At 41.0% G+C, this 20,902-nt stretch overlaps 2 protein-coding genes across 2 annotated transcripts; both read left to right on the forward strand.

Annotated features, from left to right (window-relative positions):
- Positions 1-539: 539 nt before the first annotated feature.
- On the forward strand, positions 540-6,324 carry polr2i (RNA polymerase II subunit I). The gene is made up of 6 exons (XM_057838283.1): positions 540-753; positions 890-944; positions 1,090-1,163; positions 1,339-1,413; positions 5,725-5,776; positions 6,137-6,324. The coding sequence occupies exons 1-6, from the start codon at positions 692-694 to the stop codon at positions 6,197-6,199; spliced, it is 381 nt and encodes a 126-aa protein (XP_057694266.1). The 5' UTR covers positions 540-691; the 3' UTR covers positions 6,200-6,324.
- A 4,632-nt stretch (positions 6,325-10,956) lies between these two features.
- On the forward strand, positions 10,957-12,872 carry snrpd2 (small nuclear ribonucleoprotein D2 polypeptide). The gene is made up of 3 exons (XM_057838284.1): positions 10,957-11,107; positions 11,777-11,956; positions 12,071-12,872. Coding segments are annotated over exons 1-3 (357 nt in total). The 5' UTR covers positions 10,957-11,105; the 3' UTR covers positions 12,246-12,872.
- The last annotated feature ends 8,030 nt before the right edge of the window (positions 12,873-20,902 follow it).

The following is a 20,902-nucleotide window of genomic DNA, read 5'->3' on the forward strand; positions in this document are numbered from 1 at the left end:
TAAGTACGCGATAATGTCTCCTTAAAGTCATGGCGTCTGTAATTCTGCTCTTGCGTGCTCTCACCCCCAGATAGGGTTTTGCTGTTTAAAAAACTTTTTTTTTTTTTTTTTAAATGCCCTCCAGTTCAAAATTTTTCTTCCCCCAGAATATTGAGATTTTAAGCTTTCCAATGACGTATCACACATGCATATCAGACTATTTTGAAAGATGGCTAAATTGGGGGTCTCAGAGCGGAACTTCAACTCACCTGAGTGTTTTCTGCCATATACATATAATATATATTTATATATGATGGACGTACACATACATTGGTCTACACATTTAGTACGACGAAAAATTTATTTATTTTAGTTTCCACATTGATTCATCCTGCAGAGCCCAGGTTTGGGGAATTGCGTTAAGATAGGCTAAATCTGACCCGTAGTTATCCAAAGTTAACTGTTAATAATTAATTGTTTATCATTAACATGATTTCAGTTGCCAAGGTCACCTCCAACCACTGGAAGGCGCTAGCTCTTTTAAAATGTACGAAATTCTGAGCATGCGCAGACTCTCTGTTTTCCCCTCAAGACGGTAGTAGCATGGTAGCAACTGTGTAACGTAATTGAATTAAATTAGATAGTATTTGCTTTTTATTTTTATTTCTTTTTATTGCTTCTTCTTTTTAATCTTTGAACAGTGCTCATTCCAATGGATTTAGAAACCGGGACATACGAGCCAGGCTTTGTGGGGATCCGGTTTTGTCAAGAATGGTGAGATTGTGATACTACTAGCTAGCTATATCAAGGCTACACGAAAGGATGCTTTGATGCCTTGATAGCTTTAAGAAATGTGTTTGAGATTTTTTTTCAATTGGATGTTAATATTGTTAATGTATACGCTTTTCAGTAACAACATGTTGTATCCAAAGGAAGATAAGGAGAATCGGATCTTACTTTACGCAGTATGTATGCAACAGTCGGATAACATGTACAGTTGATACGTTCACTAAAAATTGTACGGTCTAAACAGGACTACATTAAGTTCTATAAGGAACATTTAAGGTTGGCTCGCTTAGTTATTGAATTTTGGATGTTCTCACCTTACAGTGCAGGAATTGTGACTACCAGCAAGAGGCGGACAACAGTTGTATTTATGTCAACAAGATTACACATGAGGTTGAGTAAGTATGAGCATTTTGTTCAATAAAATGTTGTTCTGAAAAGAAGTTCGAGTTTATGTTGGGCTCTGTTGTGCGCATTTTTTTTTCCTTTTATTTTTAATCAATCAAAGATGCCCCAAAAAAGTTACTGTTCTTCAAAATTCACTAACACACGTCATCTCTCCTTAATCTGTAGTGAATTGACACAAATTATTGCTGATGTATCACAAGATCCAACGTTACCAAGGACTGAAGACCATCCCTGCCCAAAGTAAATTTAACTTCATTATTTTATAATAATTATATAAATAATGCTAATATATATTATATAATTTATACAGTATTTAAGAGAAATAAATTCACATCCATTGAAAAGTAAGATCTTTATCCTGATGATACATAGATTCAGTACAGGCTAAATGTTTGGATACACCTTCTCATTCGTGGTTTTTCTTTATTTTCATGACTATATTGTAAATTCGCACTGAAGGTAATAAAATAATGAATGAACACGTGTGGATATTTGTACTTAGCAAAAAAAAAAAAAAAAGTGAAATAACTAAAAACATGTATAATGTTATAGCAATATATAGCAAAAATAGGTGAAATAACTAAAAACATGGATAATATTACAGTACCTTCAAAGTAGCCACCATTTGGCCTGATTACTTTTTTGTTCTCTCTTGCCATTCTCTTGATGAGTTTCAAGACAGGTATGCCTTTTCAGGGTTAATTAGTGGAATTTATTGGTTTATCAGTGGGGTTGGGACCTTCATTTGCGTTGCATTGAATGAGGTGTGTCCAAACTTTTTTCCTGTACTGTATATATGATACATGTATGTCGAATGTTTTTTTTTTTTTTTTCATCTAAAATCAATTTTTGTGTCATGGTACACATTGAAAAGGTATATTTGCAATCAAAAGCTTATTATACAATACTTTGTGTTGTATGGTCCCAAAATATATTATTTCTGGAATTCAAGTTATTTATATATATATATATATATAGTATAACCAATCTGTTGATGTTTACGCATTCATTTTTTGCTCTGTGCTAAATATTAATTTTAACGTTACTTCCTTGTTCGACTACCAGAGAGAACTTTTATAATTAAATGTATATCTTTAAACTGGTTTGTTACATTTTCTCTCCGTTAAAAAAAAAACTCCGTGAGTCATCACCTTTTCGTGGTGGAGGGGTTTGCGTGTCCCAATGATCCTAGGAGCTATGTTGTCTGGGGCTTTAAGCCCCTGGCAGGGTCACCCATGGCAAACAGGTCCTAGGTGAGGGGCCAGACAAGACCCCTTATGATGAATAATATTAATGGACTCAGGTTTGCCTTGCCCGGACGCGGGTTACCGGGGCCCCCCTCTGGAGCCAGGCCTGGAGGTGGGGCTCAAAAGCAAGCGTCTGGTGGCCGGGCCTGTCCCCATGGGGCCCAGCCGGGCACAGCCCGAAAAGGCAACATGGGTTCCCCTTCCCATGGGCTCACCACCTGTGGGAGGGGCCAAACGGGTCGGGTGCACAGAGAGTTGGGCAGCAGCCAAAGGCGGGGGCCTTGGCGGTCCAACCCCCAGCTGCAGAAGCTAGCTCTTGGGACATGGAATGTCACCTCTCTGGCAGGGAAGGAGCCTGAGCTGGTGTGTGAGGCAGAGAAGTTCCGACTAGATATAGTCGGACTCTCCTCCACACACAGCTTGGGTTCTGGTACCAATCCTCTCGAGAGGGGTTTGACTCTCTTCCACTCTGGAGTTGCCCACGGTGAGAGGCGCCGAGCAGGTGTGGGCATACTTATTGCCCCCCGGCTTGGTGCCTGTACGTTGGGGTTTACCCCGGTAGACGAGAGGGTAGCCTCCCTCCGCCTTCAGGTGGGGGGACGGGTTCTGACTGTTGTTTGCGCTTATGCACGAAACAGCAGCTCAGAATACCCACCCTTTTTGGAGTCCTTGGAGGGTGTGCTGGAAAGCGCCCCCTCTGGGGACTCCCTCGTTCTACTGGGGGACTTCAACGCTCACGTGGGCAATGACAGTGAGACCTAGAGGGGCGTGATTGGGAGGAACGGCCCCCCTGATCAGAACCCGAGTGGTGTTCTGTTATTGGACTTCTGTGCTTGTCACGGTTTGTCCATAACGAACACCATGTTCAAACATAGGGATGTCCATATGTGCACTTGGCACCAGGACACCTTAGGCCGCAGTTCAATGATTGACTTTGTAATCGTGTCATCGGATTTGCGGCCACATGTTTTGGACACTCGGGTGAAGAGAGGGGCCGAGCTGTCAACTGATCACCACCTGGTGGTGTGTTGGCTCCGATGGCGGGGGAAGTTGCTGGCCAGACCTGGTAGGCTCAAACGTATTGTGAGGGTCTGCTGGGAACGTCTGGCAGAATCCCCTGTCAGAAAGAGTTTCAACACCCACCTCCGGCAAAACTTCTCCCTTGTCCCGGGGGAGGGGGGGGACATTGAGTCCGAGTGGGGCCATGTTCCGCACCTCCATTGTTGAGGCGGCAGATCGGAGCTGTGGCCGTAAGGTGGTTGGTGCCTGTCGTGGCGGCAATCCCCGAACCCGCTGGTGGACACCAGCGGTAAGGGATGCCGTCAAGCTGAAGAAGGAGGCCTATCGAGCCTTTTTGGCCTGTGGGACTCCGGAGGCAGCTGACAGGTACCGGCTGGCCAAGCGGACTGCGGCTTTGGCGGTCGCCGAGGCAAAAACTCGGACATGGGAGGAGTTCGGTGAGGCCATGGAAAACGACTTACGGACGGCTTCGAGGAAATTCTGGTCCACCATCCGGCATCTGAGGAGAGGAAAGCAGTGCACTATTAACACTGTGTATAGTGAAGATGGTGTACTGCTGACCTCGACTCGGGACGTCGTGAGTCGGTGGAGAGAATACTTCGAAGCCCTCCTCAATTCCACCGACACGCCTTCCTTTGAGGAAGCAGGGTCTGGGGACTCTGAGGTGGGCTCTTCGATCTCTGGGGTTGAAGTCACTGAGGCGGTTGGTAAGCTCCTCGGTGGCAAGGCCCCGGGGGTAGATGAGATCTGCCCGGAGTTCCTAAAGGCTCTGGATTTGGTAGGGCTGTCATGGCTGACACGCCTCTACAACATCGCGTGGACATCGGGGACAGTGCCTCTGGATTGGCAGACCGGGGTGGTGGTCCCCCTTTTTAAAAAGGGGGACCGGAGGGTGTGTTCCAATTATAGGGGAATCACACTCCTCAGCCTCCCCGGTAAAGTCTATTCAGGGGTGCTGGAGAGGAGGGTCCGTCGGGAAGTCGAATCTCGGATTCAGGAGGAGCAGTGTGATTTTCGTCACGGCCGTGGAACAGTGGACCAGCTCTACACCCTCAGCAGGGTCCTCGAGGGTGCATGGGAGTTCGCCCAACCAGTCTACATGTGTTTTGTGGATTTGGAGAAGGCGTTCGACCGTGTGCCTAGGGGAATCCTGTGGAGGGTGCTCCGGGAGTACGGGGTACCGAGCCCCTTGGTAAGGGCTGTTCGGTCCCTGTACGACCGGTGTCAGAGTCTGGTCCGCATTGCCGGCAGTAAGTCGAATTCGTTCCCAGTGAGGATTGGACTCCGCCAAGGCTGCACTTTGTCACCGATTCTGTTCATAATTTTTATGGACAGAATTTCTAGGCGCAGCCGAAGCGTTGAGGGTTTCCGGTTTGGTGGTCTCAGCATTGCATCTCTGCTTTTTTGCAGATGATGTGGTGCTGTTGGCTTCATCAAGCCATGACCTCCAACTCTCACTGGGGCCGTTCGCAGCCGAGTGTGAAGCGGTTGGGATGAAGATCAGCACCTCCAAATCCGAGACCATGGTCCTCAGCCGGAAAAGGGTGGCATCCCCTCTCCGGGTCGGGGAGGAGATCCTGCCCCAAGTGGAGGAGTTCAAGTATCTTGGGGTCTTGTTCACGAGTGAGGGTAGGAGGGAGCGGGAGATTGACAGGCGGATCGGTGCAGCGTCTGCAGTGATGCGGACTCTGCACCGGTCCGTTGTGGTGAAGAAGGAGCTGAGCCAAAAGGCGAAGCTCTCGATTTACCAGTCGATCTACGTTCCTACCCTCACCTATGGTCACGAGCTGTGGGTCGTGACCGAAAGAACAAGATCCCGGATATAAGCGGCCGAAATGGGTTTCCTCCGCCGGGTGTCCGGGCTCTCCCTTAGAGATAGGGTGAGGAGCTCGGTCATCCGGGAGGGGCTTGGTGTTGAGCCGCTACTCCTCCGCGTTGAGAGGAGCCAGTTGAGGTGGCTCGGGCATCTGGTTCAGATGCTTCCTGGACGCCTCCCTGGAGAGGTGTTCCGGGCATGTCCCACCGGCAGGAGGCCCCGCGGTCGACCCAGGACACGCTGGAGACTCTGTCACTCGGCTGGCCTGGGAACGCCTTGGAATCCCGCCGGAGGAGCTGGCTGAAGTGGCTGGGGAGAGGGAAGTCTGGGCTTCCCTGCTTAAGCTGCTGCCCCCGCGACCCGACCCTGGACTAAGCGGAAGATAATGGATGGATGGATAAAAAAAAAAAAAAAAAACCAGTACACTGTTGCACAATATAACGCTATGGGTACATCATGTCTCACCAGATGTGGTCACAAGGAGGCAGTGTTCTTCCAGTCGCACAGCATGAAAGCTGAGGTAATCATTTTAACTGGTCATATTCGTCAATGAAAACTTAAAAAATAAACAACTATCACTGCAAATAGATAAAACTCCTTTTTATTATATTACTACTTGACACATCTATTATTTCTTAAGATACCTTTTTTTAAGAAAGGTTTAAAAAAAAAAAAAAAAAAAAAAAACCATTTATTGAATTTTTGCTATTTAAGGTTTTTGAAAAATATTCCGAAAAAATGGTTTAGGCAGTTATTTTAGAAAATGACAGTATGTATTACAGTATCTTTAATGACAGGCTAAACAGTGAGATGCCCTGTGTTCTTTAAGGAGTCTACAGGCTTTTGATTCTAATCATACATTGTGTTCTTCCCAACACAGGATGCTATGAGACTATATTATGTTTGCACTGCCCCTCACTGCGGACATAGATGGACAGAATAGTATGCATGGAAACTTTGTCACACATCTTGTGAATAGAGTTGTTTTTTTTTAAATTCAGTTTTTTCTTAGCAGCTGTCATTTTCACACTGTTTTGTTATTAAAGTAATGAGTTGCTTCAAACTTTAGACTTGTGTCGTTTTATTGACAATATCGGACATTCTATTGAAATGACACTTATGATCAGGGGTGAACATAATTTTTTTGCCCAGGTTCTCAGAGGAGGACCTGGAGATGTGACTTGGTCCTCATTGAGCTTGAGAGCCGACCCGCCTGATGCGATAAATTTATGACAAGCTTTACTTAGAGCCAATTAACTTTAATTAATTATATTAACAATTAATGCTTGATTAACATCAACTGGCACAACAAAATTGCCATTACTTTGAAGTGAAATGTAAAGAAATAAAAAGCACCAATTCAAAATAAAGGGCATTATGCGGCTCTCACATTAACTCCAACCATTTTTAAAAGTGGGATGTCCTCCTCAAAAGACCTTATTGAACGTGCGTGTTTAGCTTTGTAAAATGCGAGCAAAAACACGTTTGTCAGTGCATGTCGCTGTTCATTACCTTTATTCCGCCACTTGTCCATAGGGCGAGCGGGGTCCTGTTTGAAATCGATAGTTTGCTTAATTGCCACATACTCTGTTTTTTTCGTGCTTTTCCAAGTTTGGATGGCTGAAATTCTTTGACCCTACATAAAATGCGCTGCTCTTATCGGCGACATTGGGATTCTCACAGCACATTTTGTACCGCATTTCCGTGCGAGCATCATTTGCTTCTAGCCATGGTACCTCCTACTTTTCAGCAAAAGTCCTTTTTTTCGGTAGCTCCGGTGACGTCTCTGTTGTCTGTCTGTCTTTTGACGGGGGTGGGGGAACACGGAAGTAATTACTCAGTGTGGCCTGCCTCTTTGACATTTTGAGAAGTTATTTTCTCGTGTCCGCCGCAAATACGGTGGTCAGCCATCGGTACGCAAAAGCGTATGGAAGTCGTTGAGGGCCAGCGCGTTTGTCTACGTCCGGTACGCATGCGCGCATGCGGACCACTTATGTGCACCCCTGCTTATGATGTAAAAACGTACAAATCATTATGGAAAATACATGAATTAGTTCTCTGTTGTAGTGATAGAGATCCGTCTGCAGGGGGTGCTGGTGGGTGGTAAAACATGAGAAAATTAATTTTGCAAGCTTTAGTGATTGTTAGTTTGTTTTGAATCCTGTGTTATCATGCTTTTTGAATATTAGGTTTGTTGATCTGTTGCAGCCCGCTGCTTGGTTTTAAATTCTAATTACTCTTAATTAATTAGGCTATATTAGTATTAACCAACAAGGTTAAGCTTTTCAATTGTAAATAATCCAACATGGCAAGCCTGGGTCCGGAGTCACGAAGGAAAGTTCTGGTCTACAGTAAGAAGTCGGGAAACTGAGCGAACATGATGATGACTTGAAGCTGAAAGCATGCAAGCGCACCAGGAGATGTCCTATTTTGGATTCAGCTGCGCACAAAACGCTTGGCGACGAGAGTTTGGAAACGGCCCCTACCCCGCGTCCACCCCGACTTGCACCTGTTCTGTGCAGGATGAATGTTCTTTCAGCATGATCTCAGGGCAAGCCAGCTTTTTCTTCTCCAACAAAATGCCATATTGTGACACCAAGACAACTAACAAGATGTCCCACCGCAAGGAACAATGACTCAGACCTGGGAAGCACCTGGATCTTAAAGCATACAAATATCATAAAAACAGTCTGTGGGCAAAAAACACTTAATCTACCCCTATGTATAACTCCAGAACTTAGTTTTAAAATTAAGCCCTAAAGCATATAATGCAAATTTAAATATAAAATATTTGTTTAATGAATTGTTGAATAAGCTCCAAAAGTCCATCCATGTCTGTATTAGAGAGCGATTTTTTAAAATATACTGAATATAGTGTTTTTTTTGTTTTAGTTCTGTAGTTCGGGTGTATAAAATATTTATTCAAAGCCAGTATTTAATCCATTTTGAAAACAAAAAAGCCTAAAACTGTTTAAAACATTATTTATTCTCTTTATTTTACCCATTTCCATGAATGTTGCACGTGCATCCTTGAGAGTTGTCTGCTGGGGGGGGGGGGGGGGGGGGTCAAATCAAGAGCCGTAGCATTTAATGGAATATAAAGCATCGCTTTCGATGTGGTATACACTTGTACATGCAGTTATAGTTGTAAATTGTAGGTGTCGGTGGCATTTTATCAAACAGAAAAATGTAGTAGCAAAACAAATGTTAATGGTGCAGTTAAAATACGGATGTTGTTTCATATGTCAATCTGTTGTTGACTATTTCATTTTGTGTTGTCAAAATATAATTTTGACATAAACAGTCATGTATAATATCTGTTCATAGAATTGTTTTAGGGAATGAAAAAAATAATAAATCATTATGATTTTACGCAAAACTCCAAAAATGGGCCGGACAAAAGTATTGGCACCCTCAGCCTAATACTTGGTAACACAACCTTTAGACAAAATAACTGCGAACAACTGCTTCCGGTATCAATGAGTTTCTTGCAATGCTCTGCTGGAATTTCTGACCATTCTTCTTTGGCCAACTGCTCCAGGTCTGAGATTTGAAGGGTGCCTTCTCCAAACTGGCATTTTCAGATCTCTCCACAAGTGATCTATGGGATTCAGGTCTGGACTCATTGCTGGCCACTTTAGAAGTCTCCAGTGCTTTCTCTCAAACCATTTTCTAGTGCTTTTTGAAGTGTGTTTTGGGTCATCGTCCTGCTGGAAGACCTATGACCTTTGAGGGAGACCCAGCTTTCTCACACTGGACCCTACATTGTGCTGCAAAATTTGTTGGTAGTCTTCAGACTTCATAATGTCAAGGAGTCCAGTGCCAGAGGCAGAAAAGCAACCCCAAAACATCAGGGAACCTCCGCCATGTTTGACTGTGGAGACTGTTCTTTTCTTTGAAGGCCTCGTTTTTTGTTGTTTGTTTTTTCCTGTAAAGTCTGTTGATGCCTTTTCCCAAAAAGCTCTACTTTTGTCTCGTCTGACCAGAGAACATTCTTTCTCAGGTAAGTTTTGGCAAACTCAAGCCTTGCTTTTTTATGTTTCTGGGGCAGAAGTTGGGTCTTCCTGGGCATCCTAACATAGAGTCCCTTTACATTCAGACGCCGACAGATAGTACGGGTTGACACTGTTGTACCCTCGGACTGCAGGACAGCTTGAACTTGTTTGGATGTTAGTTGTGGTTCTTTATCCACCATCCGCACAATCTTTTGTTGAAATCTCTCGTCAAATTTTCTTTTCCCTCCACATCTAGGGAGGTTAGCCACAGTGCCATTGGATTTACACTTATTGATGACACTGCACACGGTAGACACAGGAACATTCAGGTCTTTGGAGCTGGACTTGTAGTTTTGAGATTGCCCATGCTTCCCAAAATTTTATTTTTCAAGTCCTCAGACTGTTCTTTGGTCTTCTTTCTTTTCTCCATGCTCAATGTGGTACACACAAGGACACAAGACTGAGGTTAAGTCAACTTTAATCCATTTTAACTGGCTGCACATGTGATTTAGTTACTGCCACCACCTGTTATGTGCCACAGGTAAGTAACATGTGCTGTTAATTACACAAATTAGAGAAGCATTACATGATTTTTCAAAGGGTGCCAATACTTTTGTCCGGCCCATTTTTGGAGTTTTGTGTAAAATGATAATAATTTAATTTATTTCCCCATTCTCTTTTGTTTTTTCATTGCAAGCAGAATAAATGAAGATATTACTACGAAGCATTTGTAATTGCAATCATTTTTTGGGGAGAATTTTCTGGGAGAGCATTATCTGACATAATTGCAGGGGTGCCAATACTTTTGGCCAGCACTGTAAGTCCTCTTGAACACAACCAAACGTGGCTTTCGGTAAATAATAATATTATTTATTTATTTTTTTTTTTTTAAAGCGAGTTGTTTATTCCCCCAGATGATTTGTTAGTAGAGGTGAAATCACAAAAACATGAGAAATATTATTTGGTTTCCCAAATACAGAAACACATTTAGGTTTTGCCAGAAGATTTATACGTAAAACTGGTCGTTTTAAAGCAATAGTGTAAGTCTGTGGTGACTCTTTGTTGGACATAATTCCCCCACCGTAATTGTGTGTCTGATTGGCCGAGCGCGTTACCGGCTGCGTCACAGTCACGTGACTAGACACTATAAAGAGCCGCGCGCGTTCCGGTGTTCTGCCAAAATACGCTACATCGGCGAAACGTCTACATTAGTCGAATTTGACACCTAAAGTACTACCGTGCGCTCTAAACTTGTTTTGTTTAGATGCATACAGGAATAAGGTACTAGAAAAATGCCTGCAGAAAATACTTAAATGTAGTTATATCAAATAAGGACGGTTTAAACACGCTACGTGACTAATGTGGTCAACTGCTTCAAAGCTAACACAAAAAAACACAATGGTTAAAAGTATGAGAGGGTAATACATGCAAAAATTATCTTTGAGGCTGTGAAAAGGTTCTAAATAACTAAATAAAAACAAAAATAGTGAGTAATCGCCGCCTCTAACCGATGTGCGCATGCGTGTGAATGCATGCGCAAGCGCCCTGAGCATTGTTTCGCCGCGTACTAATGCAAACCGCTTAAAGTCAATGTTTTTTTTTTTAATATATATATATATATATATGTATTTTTTTTTTTTTTTTTTTTAGGGGATACAGGTACAAACAAATCGAATTTTAGTAGCGTAGTATATTTTGAAACAGTGATGCACTGAAACGACCCGGAAGTTGTGGAAATTTCAGGCGCGGAACACCCGGAAGTAATCTACCCCCATGCGAGCAGGAATCGTTACAGCTACGAAGGGAGTTGAAACGTGAAGCTATATATTAGGCCGAATTCATCTATTGGCAATCATGTGAGTATTTTTAATTATAAAAGATCGATGCGACTGACTATAGGTACCAGGGTACAATCTAACAGAGTTCATGTCGTTCGTAATTGTAATGATGCGCGGAAAATTATGCAATCCTGCCAATGTTAGCTACGGCTACTTCGCCGGGGCTAATGAGTGCTTTGTTTAGCAGTTCGGTCCAAGTTTTACAGTATATGTTTTTTAATTATGGCCACGTCAGCATTGTTTATAAAATAACACCCGATCTCCTCGAAAACCATAACAAGATCCGAAACGACAAGACTTGGTTCTTGCTCATTTACAATAAATGGAGGCTACTGCTATCAAGTACTACTGACTTTCTGTGAGAGCGCATTTGACTCCGTTATTATTTGTGTCAGATATACAAATTGCATAATTTGGGCTTTAAATGATTAATTTGTCTCGAATTTTATAATAATGGATACATAATAACATTCTTAGATTAGCGATGCGACGGGTTAAGATGTATAAATTATTATAAACCTTATGAACTTTGCTCTTTGGAATATAAGAAAATAATTTAAAGAAAACTGACTCCATTAAGCTATACTGCACATTAAATAGAAATGTTAAACTTGGATTAAATAATGATTCGGTGCAATTCTGACACAGAAGAGGTTTTTTCATGTTTGGGTTATCTTGTTTTTGTAGGAGTTTGTTAACTAAGCCCAAGTCGGAAATGACCCCAGAAGAACTCCAGAAACGTGAAGAGGAAGAATTCAACACAGGCCCCCTCTCTGTGCTCACCCAATCTGTCAAGAACAACACGCAAGTTCTCATTAACTGTCGCAACAACAAAAAGTTGCTTGGAAGAGTCAAGGCTTTTGACAGGTACTTATAAAATTATGGGATGCATCTTTCTGAAGTGAATTCTGAAATGTGTGGAGGATTTTTTTTTCCTTTTTTTTTTTTTTAAATAGGCTTTTTTCCTGATTTATGTTTCAGGCACTGCAACATGGTTTTGGAGAATGTAAAGGAGATGTGGACTGAAGTTCCCAAGAGTGGAAAAGGAAAGAAGAAGTCTAAACCAGTGAATAAGGATCGCTATATCTCGAAAATGTTTCTTCGAGGGGACTCTGTCATTGTTGTGCTCAGAAATCCTCTCATCACAGGAAAATGAACTGAATGTTGGCCTGTGAATTCCCCCCCAGTTTGTGTGTCTGCCCATTTTGTGGAAGCAAGTTTTTTTGTACTTTTTTTTTTTTTTTTTTTTTTTTTAATCCTTCCTGATTGCAAGACACAGGGCCCAAATAAAGTTGGGCTTTTGATTTGTCGACAAGGTTTCTGTATTTTTTTCATTTTAGTAATAAAAGTGATCATCATTGTATAGCTTTTTGTTGTCCCTGGTTTGGTATTTCTCTAATATCCATCATAATTTCTGAAACGCAGACGTCGACCTTGTGCATGGTACATTGTTTCTTGTTCTAACTCTTCAATGTCTCTATGATATTTACATCACTAAATGTATCAAAGAGGGCAACGACCCTCCTCCCACAATCACCACTTGTCTCTCCCTTGACAGAATCCTGTGTCAGGCTTGATTTCAGTTGCCACAGCTCAATATGTGACAAACTGCAGTTAAAAATTTGCTGCATTATTTATAAAACCAGAAGTGCGGACTATCCCTTCACACCCTTGATCTGTTGATGACATTGTCTCAACCCCACAGGTTTTATTACTTTAAAACAATTAGTACTAACATTGTTGCGGAACTTCCTACATCTTAAACAGAATTAGCATTTTAACTATACTGAGAGTAAATACTGGTAGGTGAAGTTCTTGGACCTGGAAAAAAATCAATTGATTTGATTGTGCAGAATAAAAATGTAATGAGCACTAGAAGAATTTCGACAGTTTCATATTTTTCATTTTTATTGTATGCGCAATGAAGCGACTATTTAGAAAATGTATTTAGAAGATGTCACCTAAATAAGTTCACGCTTAAGGAATTCCTTTTTGGGGGCACTGAAGTATTGGATAAAGGAACATAATCAAGTGCAGTAACCATAATTTATGATACTTGAATAAGTACCTTTTGCCGTCAAGCATTGTCTGAAGTTTGGAACCTGTGTATGTTACCAAGTTCCAAAAATACTTGCCATGCAGCACTTTCATTTCAAAGTGATTAAAAAATAGTCTGAAATTAAGTAAAAATTGAGTACTACTTGTACAAATATGGAATCACTGGGATAATCGGCTGGCAACAGGTCCTCCATAAGAATATGAGCAACTCAAATAATACATCTTATTTGTATGTTTTTCTGGTTAAATGTATACTGTTTGACCAAAAGAGGCTGGTAATTGTTTGACTGGTACACGATTATACATTGACCATGAATAATTCTTGTACCAAAGTCTAAAAAGGACCTTAAATGAGGCCATGGATGGGGAGTAGTTTAGTGATTCTTTAAAAAATTGAAAATACTGTATTTGTACTTCATTACTTCCCAGTGGTGATTGCCAGGCTTTCACTTCCTGCCTGTTTGGGGATCTTGCTGCCTTCTCTTTATTCTTCAGTATTTTAACAATCATAATCTCTTATATTTTATTTTTTAGCTTTCAAAACTTCAAGTAATCCCAGTACGTTAACATTGATTGGTTGGTGTGAGCATCATGGAAACCTAATTTCGATTTGTGTAGTATTTTATCAGAACTGGACATGTTAACAAACCAAACATAAGCAATTGCTCCCTTCTCATTGGAGCTGCTTCCTTTTTCCTAAAAAAGAAAAATCAAAACCAGTAATTCACATGAAAATGTACTGTATTTTTATTGCTCACAGAATTAAATATATTTGTCATTTTGCAAGGTCTCTTCAAAAGACCCCCCTCTCACACACACAGATTTTGGTTGGTGAGCAACCCTGAGCAGGAAGGCAAATGTTTTATTTAGTATATAAGCGATAAGAAGGCAAGGGAAGTGGGATTGTGATAGCAATGGGCCAGGCATCAATGCTCAATTAGACACCTCTCAGGGGCATTAATGGTTGCAGCAACCTGAGCTGCCCCCACTGTTTGTTTCCAAGCAGAACCATGGACAGAGTGTTGGGGGCACCAGGAAGAAGAGAAGATGTGTACACATATAAACTCACGTTTCTATGAGGGTGAAATGTATTAATAAGCACACAGTCATGTATTTACAAACAGAAAGGAACAGGCTTTAAAGCAGAATTGTGTTTTGAAACTAAGTTTGTATCTTTATGCAGGAACAATTTCAAGACACAGCATTGGAGACATTTCTAAGTAAATAAATAGATTTGTGTTTTTCTTTCTTAAAATAATATTGCAGAGCAGCTGTTAAAGTTATTCATTTCCTTCTCTTAAATAATAAAGTTGCCATAATTGCCTTCATTTTAAATATTGTCCCTCAAAGCTGTATTCTACACCGTTCCCATGCATTGCATTAAGTAGAAAACAATTTACTGTAGGTCGAGGTGACAGTGTAAACTCACTCAGCATGTGTCCAAACTAGAGATGTCCCAACGCCGATCGATCGGCTCCGATCACGTCATTTTCAAAGTATCGGAATCGGCAAAAAAATACAGGACATGCTTTTTTTAACATATATTTTTTTTTTTTGTTAAATCGTTTTCTAACTACAATATTTACCGCAATTAACGCATGCGCTGCACGACCCACTCACGCATTGTCGCGTTCAATCTATAATGGCGCCGTTTTACCCATACAGTATATAGAGGTAAAGGCAGTGTAAAATGAGTAGAGTGAATTTTGGCAGCCTTTGGAGCCTTTTTTTAAATGGCCAAAGCCTTACAATCTCTCTCCAAATGATTAGAATAATCGTGGGACGCATTGTGGGGAAGAAAGGTAGTAGTTGATCTTTTTCTTAACACCCTGTGTTATTTCCCAATGCAGAGAAGATATATCAATTGGTACCACGACGTACAGCCATGGTTGCACTTCCCATCATGCATTTGGGCAGAAGTTAAATGGCTACAGTATCATTTACTGAAAGCTCAACAAATATACTAGATGGCAATATTTAGTCACAATATACAAAGGCACATTTATCCTTTAAGAATTACAAGTCTTTCTATCCGTGGATCCCTCTCACAGAAAGAATGTTAATAATGTAAATGCCATCTTGAGGATTTATTGTCATAATAAACAAATACGTTACTTATGTACTATATGTTGAATGTATATATTTGTCCGAGTTTTATTCATTTTTTTTCTTAATGCATTGCCAAAATGTATATGATCGGGAAAAATTATCGGGAATGATTGGAATTGAATCGGGAGAAAAAGAAAAAGCAATCGGATCGGGAAATATTGAGATCGGCAGATACTCAAACTAAAACGATCGGGATCGGATCGGGAGCAAAAAAACATAATCGGAACAACCCTAGTCCAAACCTGTCCTCAAGGGCCGCTGTGGGTCCTGGTTTTTGTTCCTACCACTCGAGCACAGACTGTTTAACCAATGAAGTTTGTGCTAAAACAAGCTGCACCTGACTCCAATCAACTGATTACACTTGTGAGACTCAAGATTGGTGAAAAGATGTCGTCTTGTTGTGTAGGAATGAAATCCAGCACCCACTGCGGCCCTATGTGGAATAATTTGGACACCAAAGAGTGTGAAGGCAGTGCATTGTATTTTAACGACATCTAGTGGAAATTAGATAAACTACATCAAATACAGCTGGGGACGTAAAAAAGAATTGGCTTTCAGTTTCCCCTACAGGGGTCGCCAAAGCAAGTCTAAAAAATACATTTTTTACTGGCTTGTGAATGGGGACAAAACTAAACTTGCCCCATGCGGGCTAAATTACTGTGATTTTTAATGTAATGGTGGGAACAATTTTTAATTCATATTAAATACACAATCACTTAGGATCAAAACAGCGTGGGTTCAGCTTCAGTAATCATGTAAATGTGAGTGGAAATTGTCTGCTCTCTTATCTCCTGTGATTTACAGTCGCCCAGTCAAGGCTATGTCACACAGGCCATAAAAAATTCTACCTTTTTGCCTGCAGTTTTACCATTTTGGATGCCAAATGAGGCTAAACGTCGTCTCCTGTAAGCAAAATATTTACTTTTTACTTGTACAGTAGATTACGATGTTGAGCTTTTGAACCAACACGGCAATATATTGGGTAGCATGACCAGAGGTTCCAAGGTTCAAATTTTGACTCTGGCCTTACTGTGGGGAGTTAGTCATCACACTTTACAAATTTATGACATTGGGGAAATCAGGCACATTGTAGAATGGGTTTTTGTGAATGTTGAAAGTGTTATTTAATGTTGCTGTATAACACATTGATGACCACCGTTAATTTTGTATAGAATTTGTATTTTGTTATTACTAGAATCATGACTACCCATCTGAGGCAGTCACAGGCCATTGTATTTCTCACCCATTAAATTTAAATTAATATGCATGCAAAGTACCATTTAAAGTTGCTTTGGCCAACACGCACCCTAACAAAAGTAGTGATAAAAATAAGAATCATACGATATAAACTCATTCTTCTTCTGGCCAACATAATCCCTTCTAGAAAATTTGACGACCATGTGAGTCATAAACTGTGTCAAATTCACCCTTCTAGGCCGCATCGTCCTCCGTTGGAGAAAGACCCTGCTGGGTGCAGTTGATAGAGGATCTTTCTCCCCGGTAAGGTAGTGGCACCATGTAAAAAGGAAATGAATTTTCTTTAGTATTATTTTATTATATTTAATGTAAACTTATGATACAACAGCTGAGCCACACATATTTTTAGTGTCAAGCTGAACATTACCAAGCTCGATCAGTCACACATATTTTAACTGAATTTTAGGGATTGCTTTTAACATACAAGATGGCGCTGGATGTTCAAAAAGCAAAAACCAAACATATCACCAGGAGATGCTCCAGAAGTCCCAGAGAATTCTGGAGCATGAGTATTTGTCTTGGGAAAGACAGAATTGGCCTTTGCTGGGCATTCTAGTGTTAAGATGATTTGTTCCAGCCGTGACAGTAGCACGAAAAGCATTCTGGGATAAGACTATTAGCGGAGTGTGCTAACTCCAAAATCAGCTCAAATCTGCTGACGAGGAGGACCCATTATGAGTGCATGAAAGGAGCATCCCCTGAGTTTTAATGGATTGGGACAGGCCTTCATGCAGTCTTGTGATGTAACTGGCCTTCAAATGCAGACTCAGAGTGTGCAGACCCTGAATTGGGACACAGCTGTAGTCTGAATAAAGCAGAAGATACAGAAAAGCCAGCCATACAGAGCGATTTTGTTAATTATTAAATCAATATTCAAACAGTATTTAGAACAATGAACGTAGTTCAGAATTTTCAATAAACAATAAACTCAACGAACTAATTATAACATTTGTTAAAACTCAACTTTGAACTAGTTCATGTGGAAAATTCCCTTTCCCAGCCCTGCATGTCTGCTGGCCTTGAGTTCATTGGAATGTCTTCATTTGTTTTCTACTTGCATACTTGAACAAGTTGTGAGTCGTTAATTTTCCCAACTTTCACAACAATCTGCATGCTTCTTAGTTTGCTCAATGTATTTTTTTTTTTAAATTTCCATTCCATAAGTTCTGTCAGACAGCCAGCTGTTAAGGAGAGTGACCGACTGACGTCAAGCTCTGGAAATAAAGTTGCGGGATTCAGAGAAACCTATAATTACGGCTTGACTTTCTCTCAATATTTTAAGAGCTCCTGTATTAGCTGAAAACTCAACCAACTTGGGCAACATGTTTTAGCACATGTTTAGCACAGGGTTACACTGGATCTGCTTGCTACCATCTGCAAAGCAGCACATTCACTGATGGGAAAGAAATGTGACTTTCCTTGACAGCTTTGGTGGACAGCAGGGTTAACAGGAGGTGAATGGCTCAAGAATACTCAATTGACAGTTGGTCAGAGCAGTGTGGGTGGGGGTGTGCGTGCGTGAGCATGCATATGTGTGTATAGTTGAACTAGAGGCATATTTGGGTTTGTGGATTTTTACGCACGCCAAGTAGTGGTAATGCATTCCTTTGCCGTCCCAGCTTCCACTTCTGTCCCCATTAGAAAGGAGGAATGCTTTTAGAGTTTTCTGTATCTCAGTGTTGAAACTGGATCATGAGAAGAATCTCAGAACTACCTTTTCATCACATTGTTAACATTACTACATAACATTGCTTTCATTTGCAATGGTCTATTAATATACTTTTGTCATGGCCTTAAAAAGAATGCTGCTGGTTACATTTATGATAAACTATTAAATAGTGATAGTTGTTATCTCTTTAAGTAGTTTCATACAAATTCAACATTGTGCAATGGATTCTTATTGGATAACCACAAAGCTGTGGCTTTGAAGGAATGACGCTGAAAGAGAGAACAGTGGCTTTATATTTTCCATGCAGACATGTGATATATTTATGTATCATGTATGCAAGCAATTCATTCTTGGTTCTGATTGTTCGTCAAAATGACATACTGTCATTTTTTTTTTTTTTATGTTCATTTTAGTGATGTGTCCAGAGAGCACAGTGTTCATTGATGTCAAGAACTGGATGTTGCAGCTTTACCAATGTTTAAATTAACTTTGTCACTTACCATTTTGGTTATAAAAACCACTGGAATGAATCAGAAACTAAAGGAGCACTCTGAGAGTGCAGACCTCTGCCTAACCAGCCAAGTTTTTTTTGGCCCTATGACCTTAGACCTCATGACCTCAAAATTTAATCACCTCTTCTTTTTGTATATTACAGGGTGACCCAAAAAAAAGTTTACACTCAGTTGACTGCTTGTTTAAAAGCCATTGAAACATATCTAAATAGGTTGTCATGCCTAAGTGATTCATTACGGTCACTGAATGCAGCTGGTAATCTCTCGTCTCTACAATTCCTGTGCTTCTGCTGAAAATGAAGAAAACTTTAGCTTTACCTGAATTGCTCCGTGCCGGTCTGACACCTACTGAGATTGCAGCAAATCTGAGAATATCCAGATGTGCAGTCTACAAAGTTAAAAAGAAGCTGAAAGATACTGGAACAGCCTCACGAAAACCTGGGTCTGGAAGTGCCGATCTGTGCGGACCAAAAAGTTGATTGACAAGGTGATATGTGGCCACCCCAGAGTCCAGATCTCAATCCCCTGGATTATAGCATATGGGCAACTGTGGAGGACAGTGCCTGTAAGAAGCCACAAACTTCTGTGGCAGCCTTGGAGAGGTCCATTGTTAGATCTTGGGAAAAGATGACAGCATCCTACATAAAGAAGACCTGTCAAGCGTTCCGCAGGCGCCTGGAGGCTGTTGTGACACTTAAGGGAGGACACATTGAAAAATAGAGTGTACTGTACATGTTCTTTACAATAATGTATAATTTGTGATTAAATTCTAATTCTAAGATGAACATGGCATTTAAGTTGTATTATGGCAGTGTAAACTTTTTTTGGGGTCACCCTGTATAAGCATATGACATTCTGCTAGTTTGGTAAAAATCAGTTTCTTTGTTCTTGAGTTACCACGAACGCATGCATACAGACAAATAAGCAGAAAGACATTCATATGGAACCCGATACATAAACTCTGCTTCCGTTGGTTTTACTTACTGGTGGAGGCAATGAAATGAATATGATGTGCTTCAACTGCAGAGTTTGAAAGTATTTACACCCATATCAGGTGGACAGTGTAGGAATTACAACACATTTAAATTTACATTATACTCTTTAGGGGACCAAAAATAATAGAGCTTGAAAAAATATCATCTGGCGATATATCGCGATCCTTTATGTCACGATCCGAGTATCAATACTTTTTGTACAAGTATCGATACGTTAGACACTTCTAATGTGCTGGGCCAACTCAGCGCCGGCCACAAGCCAACAAACTAGAGATGTCCCTGTACGATCACTCTACGTCCTGCTTTTCTTGGTCGGCAGTGCGCACGAGATTGCTTGGTAAAGGTAACGATGAGTGACAGCTGTTGAGGCATTGATGTTGCCAGAGAAGCCTGGGAGAGCTATACTTGAAAAATGCCGCATTGTTGAGCTTGTTTAAACACTTGCGGTGGTGTGAGTGGCAATTCATTGTGTGTGCGTGCGTGTGTGTAAATAAGCAACGTGAGCGGATTTGAGTGGACTGACTCAATGAAGCATTTAATATAGGCAAGTATTTTTCTACGTTATTCTTGTTTAAAAAATAATTCAATGGGAGTCAGGCCCGGATCTAGGTTTACCCACCAGAGTGGGCACTAAGAAATCTTGAGGGGGCACCCCCAATGCAGGCTTTTTTTTTCCCTCTGCATTTTTCCCTCTGCATTTCTCCGGGCTTGGGACCGGTGTTGTGCCGAAAAATAGCTGCCCCGCGTGAAATGTCCCCCCTGACGGGAACGCTTATTTATAACGCTTTATTGAGGTGAACACATCAAATGTTTTCATCGACGCATTACAGTAATGGATTTACGACAGTAAAATCAGTTTTAAATAAATAAATTACACAAAATACTCGTACTGTATTTTAGTGACACATCGTGGACTGGGAAACATAACCATCTTTGAATAGAAATGTATTAGTCTACAGGTTTTCACGACCATATCCCAATGACAATCACACATGTATGACATTTATTAGTTAGGGTAAAATAATACATATTCACGGTACAAGAAAATCGTTTCCATGTCCATCGATTGGTAAGAAAAAGCTGTTTGTACGAGTGACGTGTGAGCGCTCAATAATAAAATAAATAAACAAATAAATAAAATAAGCGCTCAATAAAGCGTTATGAATAAGCGTTCCCGTCAGGGGGGACATTTCATGCAGGGCAGCTATTTTTC

This window comes from Corythoichthys intestinalis, chromosome 6 (genome assembly GCF_030265065.1).
Source record: "Corythoichthys intestinalis isolate RoL2023-P3 chromosome 6, ASM3026506v1, whole genome shotgun sequence".
NCBI classification, from domain to species: domain Eukaryota; kingdom Metazoa; phylum Chordata; class Actinopteri; order Syngnathiformes; family Syngnathidae; genus Corythoichthys; species Corythoichthys intestinalis.